The sequence below is a fragment of the Streptopelia decaocto genome (assembly GCF_964273445.1).
Source record: "Streptopelia decaocto genome assembly, chromosome: 18".
Lineage (NCBI taxonomy): Eukaryota > Metazoa > Chordata > Aves > Columbiformes > Columbidae > Streptopelia > Streptopelia decaocto.
Window position 1 is genome coordinate 7,363,180 of NC_138673.1, and position 10,552 is coordinate 7,373,731.

General features: G+C 45.1%; 1 protein-coding gene across 1 annotated transcript in view; it reads right to left on the bottom strand.

Moving 5' to 3' along the window:
- SSH2 (slingshot protein phosphatase 2) overlaps positions 1 to 8,615 on the bottom strand; it is an 85,557-nt gene extending 76,942 nt beyond the window's left edge. Inside the window, exon 1 of the mRNA XM_082068234.1 lies at positions 8,416 to 8,615. Within this exon, the coding sequence (XP_081924360.1) occupies positions 8,416 to 8,478 (63 nt within the window). The 5' untranslated portion in view covers positions 8,479 to 8,615. The remainder of the gene's footprint in view (positions 1 to 8,415) is intronic.
- Positions 8,616 to 10,552: the final 1,937 nt, after the last annotated feature.

A 10,552-nucleotide genomic window follows, 5' to 3' on the forward strand; every position in this document is an offset into this window, starting at 1 on the left:
GGTTTTTCAGTATTTCCCACAGCATGTGCAAAGAAGCGTTCGCCATCAAAGCGAAGTTTAAAAAGAGTGAAGTATGTTCAGGGTGTCCTACTTCACAGCAAGCGAATGAAATTCTGACAAATACAGATTGCTTCTCCCTTCAAGCCATCTTCGTGCTAACCCTCTTTGGCTCAAGGCATTTCTGTGCTCATCTGTCCTAAAACCAAACTTGCAAGTTTAAACTTCAAGCTAAGTAGTTCTGGTTTGAGTTTTGTTTTAGGGTTGATTTGGGGTTTTTTGGGGGGGTGTTTGAAGGAGTGGGATTGTGTTTGGTTGTGGGTTTTTTTTTTGGGTGGGATTTTTTTCTTTGCTTTTAAATGAGGCACATCTCAGGCTTAGAATCAAGATGTGATCAATCACTCAAGCTTAAAAATGTATTTTGGCTCATGCCATCTTCTCCTCAAACAGTAAAAAGACCTAAAACTTCTCCGTTCTCCTCAAGGGGAAGTCAAGTTTGAACTTCCTTACTTATAGCAGAACCAGATAGAAACTGCCCCAAAATAACCGTCTCAGCTATCTACAGTCAACACGAACAGATCTAAGTTAAACAGAGCTTTCTCCAGACAAGAACAGTTTCTGGTATATGTGTAAAAGAGAAAAAATCCACTTCAAAGACCAGAAGTGTAGGTTGCAGAAGCCTGTGGCACAGTTGTTATCTTTGCAGAAAGCACGAGTTGAGATCAGGGATCTGTAAAGTATATGTGAAAAATATTCATTTCACCCACTAAGACTGTACAAACTCTATTCCAGTCGTACTATAAACGCTAACTGATCGTGCCTCCCTTGCCTTAAAGTTTATATAACTACACTCAACTTTTGGGAAGGCATCTGAAAATACGCTATGCTCATATTGGCTTGCCCTGATAATCTCTTTTATTTAAGATCCAGGAGCAGAGCAGCAGCTGCACAGAAGGACAATTCACTCCCAGCCACCACACGGGAAAGCGCTGAGGGACACAGGGGCAGGCTGACACAAAAAGGAAGAGATAACATATTAATGTATGATTTCCATGGGCAACCGTACTGACAAGTTTATGCAATATTGCACTTGACCCACACAACAGGGGTAGCTGCTGTCTGGAGATTGGTTTAATTGTCAAAATTCAGGCTTACACATTTTATTAAGTGCTGCACAACCAAAATACGACCCAAGAAGGAAGAAATGCCAAAAAAAGAACAAAAAAGCCTAAGTCGTCCTGTTTCACTTCACTGTTTGAAGTCACAAGCTCGCTACCCCACATATGCACAGTTCAGCACAAAACAAAAACAGAGGAAACTCCCAGTAACGAAACTTGGTAGATGTTACACAAGAAAAGCACTTGTTCAGAAAGTGAATTAAGTCTTTGGCAACCATTCTGCAATTTTAAAAGGCAAAGGAGAAAGCTGTCATTTCAAGGTTTACCCTTCATTCAGGAAGACAATATAATATGGCAGCTAGGTAACTGTTTCATACCACATTTTGAAGCACTGTCTTTAAATACAGTGGTTACAGCACCATCTGAAGAACATGCCCAGAGTTGTTTCTCTTTAAACTATTTTAAACTGCTGAGGAGGACTGCAGAAAGGAAAATAAAAAGGCAACAACAAAAATAATCAATCCTTATTCCAGAAACACCTTTATTTTGTCACCTAGCATTTCCTCTTGCAACCAGGTTTAGCTCCCGCCTGTGGGTCAGAGCTGAGTCACTTCCCTGCTTGCCCCCCAGCTATTTATGAGCTACATTTTCAGGGTGACACCCCATTTCCTACAGAAGATGCTTCAGAACTCAGGACTACTCCAAAAGCAAGAGCAGACCCCAAAGGATACCCGCTGCCCTGCATGGAGCGGGCCCGCTCGCAGACAACCGCGGAACCCTCTGCTCCTGCACGTCCACATTAGCACACAGAAGTTCTGTTCTTTTAATTACAGTTTGCTCAGGACTGGCCCCTTCCTGCCTGAGCAAGACCTCCCAAATGTTTTTCAGACAGAGGGACAGCAACCCACAGGTTTTCCACATGCAAGTGAAGGTTACAGGCTTTTATTTTTAAATGCCTGTACTGTGTCACCCTGAACATTTAACAGCATTCAGCAGCTTCAGAGATTTGTGGGAAACTCCAGTGTCAGACGGATTAAGCCAAAGGGTTGGTGCTGCATCACGCTGAAGACTGAGACTATCTCTAACTAACAACAAAGCTCTCCTTTGGAAGACAAAGCGTTTTACACATGCAAGGCATATGCCCTATCCCTCTCATCATCACGCTAAAATGTGTAGAGATGAAAAGCTTAAAGTGTTGTGTTTTGTTTTCCTAAGAATCCTAACACACACGTTTCTCAGATGTTAGCTATTGAAGCCAAAACAATCCAGTTGAACAAGTCTTCAATGTTCTTGCGGCAATTTTAAATGTGATAATTCTGTTCATCAAAACCAAAAGGGACATGGTAGCAGCCAGCAAGAGTAATGGGAGAACCACAGTCCCCTGCGACAGGACCAGCTTTCCACATCAAAATCCACGTCTCAGATATTTAATCCAGTTAAAAGCTGAAGACAAATGTGCCAAGCTCAGCAGCTTTTGTCTTTTTGCTCAGGAGGTATTGAGATCTTCCAACTGAAGGGAGCATCCCTCAGACAACCCCTCACAGTCCATCCTTCCCCAACCACTTCCTATCGCTTCTCCTCTGTTCCAAGAGGGAGAGCAAATTCTTGGATTTGGAACCTGTTCCAACCTCCCTTTGGGGTATCCCCACTCCTACAACAGCGAAGCTGCAGGCACACTACCAGAGCAGCCTGCAAATTGTTTCTTAATGAGAAAGTATCATACAGTGGAAAGCTCAGGCACCCAAGCCACCTCCTAAGCTCTGGTATGAGCTTAGCACAGGGACAGTACGATCTGTGATAAAACAGTTATTTCAAAGTAGGTCAGATTAAATATTCTGATGTCTTTGATCACTTCAATACAAGAAGTTTGCACTGCGGCCTTAAATTCCTCATTAATTTCACCTTGAAACAGCGTACACTGATGCAGCAACTTCATCCTTTCCCTGAAGCCTTGGTTGAGGAGTTCCTTGGGAGAAGAAGGACTTTCATACCCAAACGCAGCGAGCGGCCACAAGCAAAATGCATTTGAGCGAGTGTCACAGGCGTTTCGTTTACCAAGGCCATAAGAAGTTCACGTCACAGGGTATTTGCCAGGAGTTTCGTGATTGCTGGCACACACAGCAAGGGTGCGTCTCACCATGGAAGCAACAAGCTGTTTAACCGTGTGACTCATCTTATAGCAACGTTTTATGCCTTCTGAGAGGAGATCAGCCTGCAATGAGCAATACTGATAAGATGCATACTCAGAGCAATTCTATTTGGGCAAAAAGCTATGGACACATTCAAAATTGCATATACCGAAGCCCGTCCAAATGCTAAATCACATAACGCAAACATTGCAATACTATACTGTTGCAATAAGACATTTTGCAGATGGTTGACAGTGATCTAATGAATTTATACAGCCCAACTCAGAAATGCAAAAAAAAAGGTTTTTAGCCTTCATAAATGTTTATCCCTTAAAAGAGAGTGCTCTAGAGGAACAGCTTCCAGCCAAAAGGTAAGAAAGAAACCCTTTCTGCCTTGGAAGAAGTCAGTAATTTAAACAATAGGTATCACCTGTTCCTTCTCTGCTTCCAAGATTCCCCCAACCTTTATATAAAGATATAAGCTTCGCTGTCACTATCTAATAAACAAATTTAAAGGATGCTCAGGCAATGAATGGAATGGAGAGGAGGTTCCTCTTAAATTCACAGGCTGAACTACACAACTCAAAGACTTGGAGCAGGCAGTCGACAAGCCTGGTGCTCTCATTTTGCAAGGCCAGTTTGTCTAAAGCAGCAGTCACAGAAGACCAGCCCCTTAGGATGTGGCAGTTATGCGACAGTAAAAACTCAAGTCAGTGTCGAACTCAAAAAGTACAAGAGCATTTCTGAAGTCTTCTCGTCCAGCGCATTCCTGCAAGGACAGCAAGAGCTCCCAGTGTCCAGATGTTGCCGAGAGCCAGAAGAGCCTTCCAGCGCAGCGCAGTTGCACGGTGGCACTGGGAGGATGTGGTTTGCTGGGACCGAAGAATGAAAGCTTGAGCTGCAGGCTGTGATCAGGGAGCAGCTACACTGAGCTAAGCTGCCTAAAGGCTATTTTCTTTTTAATTTCCCAAGACAAAATAGTTGCAGCTATAGATCTTTCAGGATTTTTTTCCAGGAACTGGAAATCCTCAGACATTACCCCTGCCTGAAGTCAGCCCTCTTACACTAAAATACTTCCAGACTGTTTTTTCAATGGCAGTCTTCACTCAAAATACCATTCTCCACTTAAGAAAACATGTCATTGACCCTCAGCATAGCTGTAGATATTACAGGACCCTGCCCTTTTCAACCTTTCTTCATTGCTTAAACAGAAAGAATCAATATTGGTCAGATAATGACTCATTACAGCATCACAGGCTATTTGCATTTTCAAATTACAAGCTCCTTTTCAAAATACAAGAATTTATGTACTAGACCTCAAGAGGAGAAAACTTCCATGTATATTTCACTCGGTTTAAATCTAACTTCGTATTTCAAAGGATGCAACTGAGCTGTATAGTTGTTTTATCTAAAGTGCATCAAATGGCATCATGGTCAGTGGAATTAAAAAAATAAGGTGAAATAAGTACAAAGACAAAATTTCTCTCTTAACCTAAAAATGGCCATTAGGTCAACACTGACAAAGTCCTACAAATAGCTTCCCCATAAATAAGTGGGAAAATATTTCCTGTATGTTCCACCAGCAAGGAGCTCTGAAGCAAAACATGACAGAGACTCCCAGACACATTTGTAGGACTCTGCTTCCTGCTCAAGCTGTTCTCCTGGGATTAAGGAGGGGAAGTCAAACGGCTTAGGTTTTCATTTGCTTTAAACTTTTTTTTTTTTGACTGTGTATTTCAGAACAATATATGCAGCACAGCCTCTCTTTCTGGGTCAGTCGCTTCCTTCCAATAAAAGCGAATTGTCTCCCTGAGGGTAGGGAAGACAAGCGAGCTGCGAGAGCAGTCGTGGCCACGTTGCCTGCCCAGCTTCTTCACTTCTCAGCAGAGAGATGTCATAGACAAAGGAAAAACAGCACTTAAAAGAAATTACAGATTTTTTGGTTTTTTTTTTTTAGAACTGTGCATAAAATAATCTAAAAGGGCAAGTTTCAATAGACTATTTCCCAACACAGGGAATTATCAAAAGTCTTTTGGAAAGTCACAATGAGTATTAGACACTGCTCCCATCATCATGAGGGCACTGAAATGAAGGTGCTAGAAGGGAAGGATGGCAAAGCCCTACCACTTGACTACATACTGTCCTAAGAGACGAAGAATATGACAGAGATATTTGGAAGTAGGGTTGAAGAATCTGAGCTGCAAAGAAAAAAGCAACAGGCTAGATTTTTTACATTTTACTGTAGTACTGTCCCGCCTTCTGCCATTTTCTGCTAACACAGCATGTCAAGAGACAACTGTTCTGCTGTAGAGAACATTGCAGTCTTATTTCTCAAAAGTGGCTGCATAACCAAAGGCCAAAACCAACAGATAGCAGAAGTCTGGACAGACAATTAAGGGAATTTTACAAGTCATCAAGCAACCAGAGGGCTGTAAATGTATAATCAACACTTTGCATGAACTACCCTGAAATGAATGCTCATGAAAGGCTCTATAGCAATGAGAACAAGATAAAAACCTATAAATAAAAGCCATCCAATTTCAGAGTGATTCAGATCAGCTATTCCCCTGAATCCGTATGAGCCAATTATAGCTGTTTATAGGGCATACTTAATGCAAAAATTTGGTTTGAGGACATCAATTTCACCCTTTCTCCTTGTCTGAGAAGTTCTAAAGCAAAGATTCATCAAGCAATTTAAAAGATAATCCATTTCTGTCCTCAAAATTCTTACTGACCTGGAAACAGAATTAGACATAGCCATATGGTTGCACACCAACATGCTTCTTCCTTGCCCACAAGCTGGAACAGCAAACTTCCAGTAGTTACCAGATAATCTTTGTTCAAAACCAGACAGGTTTCAGGCAGCAAGTTACACCCTCACACTACTCATAGATATTATTTTACAAGAGGAGTTTTCTTTTAAAGATGTAACTTGGAACTAGAGTTATCAGTCCATATAGAAGGACGCTACCACAAGCAGTTTACAACAAATGGGTTGAAACAATTACACTTTATACTAAAAGAATAAAGTCCCCCTGAAGTCATCAAAGATCTGTAAGAATGGCAAGCGTCACAAGCTTGTAGGACCAAAGCCTTCCAAAAAAGGTGACTGCACTCTTCACCAACCCTTACCAGCCTAGGGAGGATCATAATCTAAAATCATATTTAAAGTTTTGATTAAGAAACAACAACTTTGTGACAGAGCAGGAACACACACAAGCTCAACAAAATTCTGACAGTAGGATGGAGAAACAACCAACCCCAGCTATGTAACAAGAGGCCAAGAGGGCAGTCAAAACCCTACAGTGTGGTTAGAAAGCTATAACAGGAAATGCAGAAGTACTCAAATAATGGCAGTTAAGGGCAGATTATGATGAATATCATTTCCACTTTAAACTGCAACAGAAGTCTGAGAAAGTAGAAGTACTTATGAGGAGCAGAACCAGGTCACACACTTATTTTTTGCATAGGGCACCAAGGATTTATAGAGACCACTGGTACAGATTATGCCTCCGTACTATGAGATTGAAGAAAGAGAACATAGATAAACATACTGAAAGCTGCATTCTCTGGATTTATCAGGCCTAGAGGGAGTTGTTTATATATTTAAAAACTAAGTAGTGCTCGAAAATCAGTACAGTTTCAATTTAACTGGCAGGGAAACAGCCTTGCTATTCCAGATGGGAAAGCCTTGTAGAATACAACGAATTGTTCATATATATCAAATATTTAACAAAGGAAGACGTTATGCATCCAAGTAGGAGAAAGAATGAAGATGCCAAGAGACACCTGCCTATTTCCACAAGATGTCTTAAATGCAAGAAATACATCAGAAAAGGAATAGTGGAAAGGGTAAAGAAGTCAAAAAGGAGAAGCAACCTCTGAAGTAATGCAGCACATTAATATTCATAGCAGAGGAATATAAGCAAAATTAATCTGTGTCGCTAAATAAACATAGTAGAGACATGGAAATGAAAGAAAAAAAAAGTGTTCTGACAGCTAAATTGCTGTCAGGGCAGGCAGGACTTGTCAAGTAGCTGATCTAGTTTCAGAAGAGATTACCTAACACAAGGAGAAATATTTTCAGAGTAGTTGGCTTTTTCATCCTCCCCGCATGAGGGAAGCAACTGGGATTTCAACTCTTTTCCGCTCCAAACATTTGCAAACCAGACACGACACCAGTGATAACACATGAGGTTTTTTTAAGGAAAAAAGCTAACTGAGAACTAAGCATATAGAAAGCGACAGCAAGCTCACTGGTTTATTTCTCATCCTTAGTTGTACCAGAAACATGCCACATAATCGGTAGGCAGGAGTTTAAGGGGTTAACATGCAAGATTTTACAATACAGAAGTACTAAAACAACAGCCCATCCCGAGTTTAAAGAGCATGGAAAGCAGAAAGTCTGTCCAGCCGCCTGCCTCGCTTCCTGACTCAGGGCAGCGAGGAGCATCTGCTCCCGCACATCTCACCTGAGACTGGAAACACGGCCCTGCTGGGGCTGGCTGGGGCTTGACAGTCTCTTAGGATCGTAAGATTATAAGCAATATTCGGAAAAGGGGAAAAAATTTTAAAAAATTATATATCTTAGCTCTTCACAAAGGCAGGGCCACGTACTGGAGATACCCAGAGGGGACTGTCAGATTAAATCATCTTGAAACAGCCGCAGCCCGAACAATGTCAGTTTGCCTCCACACACAGCTCCCGCCTCTCTCCCACCGCACACGGCGGAAACAAAACTAAACCAGACCGCTTTATTCGGGGCAGCAGCACCTTGACACAGCGGCTGGGGCTCTGCCCACGACCCTTTGGGAAGCACCCGGGCCGCGGTGCCCCGGAGGGCTGGCACCGCGGAGCCCCACCGGCTCCCCCGGCCCCAGCCCGGGCCTGCTGAGGGGCACCCGGGTCCCCCGCCTCTCCCCTCGCTTGTCACCAGGCCGCAGCGACGCACCCCGCGCCGCCAGGGCCCCGCGGGGTGTCCGGCCCCGCTCCCCCCACACGGAGCTGTCAGGGCCCGGCGACCGGCGGGAACGGGGTGGGTGGGGAGGGGGGGTGGAAGCAGCGCGAGCGGTCTGGCGCGCGCATGCGCACCGCCGCGTGCCGGACCCTAACGGCCACCAACCGCCGCGCTCCCCTCCAGCGCCGGGCGGGCGGCTCGCGGGCGGACTCACCGAGGCGCAGGGGCTGGAGGTGGCGCTGGGGGTAGGAGAGCGCTGCACCGTGACCAGAGCCATCGAGGCGCGGCGGGAACCCCCCCGTCCGGCCGGCGGGGGCCTTACTCCATGGCGAGTGCCGGCGGCGGGAGGGCGGGGAGGGGGAGCGGAGGTGGCGCGGCGCCGGCCGCAGGGGGCAGCAGCTCCACGCGCGCCAACGGCCTCTCACCGACTGAGGCGCGCGGGGGCTGGGCCGGCCGGGCACAATAAGGCGCCAGGGCGCATGCGCCACCTGTCAGCGCGGCCCCGCCCCCGCGCCGCGGCGGAGCGTTAACCCCTGCGGGCCTGGGCGGTGTGCGGGGGGGTGTCCTCGTCGGTCCTTCTGAGGTGAGTTTAGTGATGTGTGGCAGCCGGGCTGCGGGCAGCCGGAACGTGTCTCCTAGCAGGGCCCTCCGGTGTGTAAAAGTGGTGGGTTTTCGGAATCTTGTCCCACTGGGAGGTGTAATGATGTGTGTGACACCGTATTCTGTGAAAACGGGCCTTGATGCGCACACATGGTAGCTTTTTGTAGAATCATAGGATCACTTCTGTTGGAAGAGACCCTCAGGATCATCAAGTCCAACCATAACCTAACTCTAGCACTAACCCATGTCCCTGAGAACCTCATCTAAACGCCTTTTAAACCCCTCCAGGGATGGTGACTCCAGCACTGCCCTGGGCAGCCTGTTCCAATGCCCAACAGTCCTTTCTGGGAATAATTTTTTCCTAATATCCAATCTAAACCTTCCCTGGTGCAACTTGAGGCCATTTCCTCTTGTCCTATCACTTGTTACTTGTGAGAAGAGGCCACCACCCCTGATGCTCCAAGCTCCTTTCAGGCAGTTCAGAGATCAGAAGGTCTCCCCTCAGCTCCTGTTCTCCAGCTGAACCCCCCAGGTCCCTCAGCCGCTCCATCACACTTGTGCTCCAGCCCCTCACCAGCTTCATCACCTCCTCTGCACTTCAATGTCCTTATGATGAGGGGCCCTTGGATTAGGGGGCAGCAGTAACTCAGTAACAAAAACACCATATAACAACTGTTTATACATCAATGCACAAGCCCAACGCCAAAAAACTAGTTTAATAAGTATGCACAACATTTAAAGTGCTCAAACATCCCCAGAATGCAATAGTGCTTGGCAGTTTGGGTTCTGAGACGAAGGACGAGCACTATTGAGCTTCATTTGTTTTGCGGTTTCTGCATGGTGCCACCAAATTAGTGGGAATGTTGGCGAGGAGGTAACTGGGATCGAGAAATGTCGTGGGCATCTAATGCCAACACTACATAGGATAAACAGAAGCCAGTCTAAACATTAAACAGAGCAAACTCTTCTTTGTCAAGAGTGTGTATTAACCCATTGATTCCTTTCAAGCACTTGGTCCATATTGCTTTTATCTGCTCCTCCGACTGACAGGACTGTACTTTTGCCCCTGTAAATCTCAGCACCAAAGAAGCCACGTGGAAGCTCTTTAGATTATTCCCCAGTGTCCCACAGTCAAAATACTGAGCTCTGGTAGCTGGGCTTTGCTGAAATATAGAAGTCTGGCTCCCTAATGAGGCATTTTGCCTCCTGGTGGACAAGAGAGGCTGAAGAACAGGCTCCCTAAGCTGGACTAAAGCTGGGTTTACAGAGTGCACTGTGCAGCAAGCCAGGATCTTAAACTCTCAGTCTGAAAGAGCCTCCAGTGGGATCTGAGCACACGGGGAGAATAAACAAAACACAGAGGTAAAGAAAGAGTCATTGTCCTGCCTTTTACAGCCATCATGTTATTTTGAAACACAATATTTATAGGAAGTGTGCTAGCACAGCATTTGATTTATGACATAGAGGTCAAGCAAATGCCTTCCAGATCCCTTTTAAGTTAGTATCCCCAAAGTTCTGGTAGCTGGACAGAAGGCCATGCGGCTGGAGAGGTTTTGCCATGATTTTCAGCAGAAACAGGAGTCACATTTGAGAATTGCAAAGTTTTTTTCTTCTCTGGCCTATGACAGGAATCTTAATGTTATTCACCTTTCTCTAAAGCATAATATCCAGGTTATTGTTTTGTTTCACGCAAATGGATTTCTGCAGATAATAGAGGTGATTCAAGGCATCTGTTCGGATATGTCTGTGTT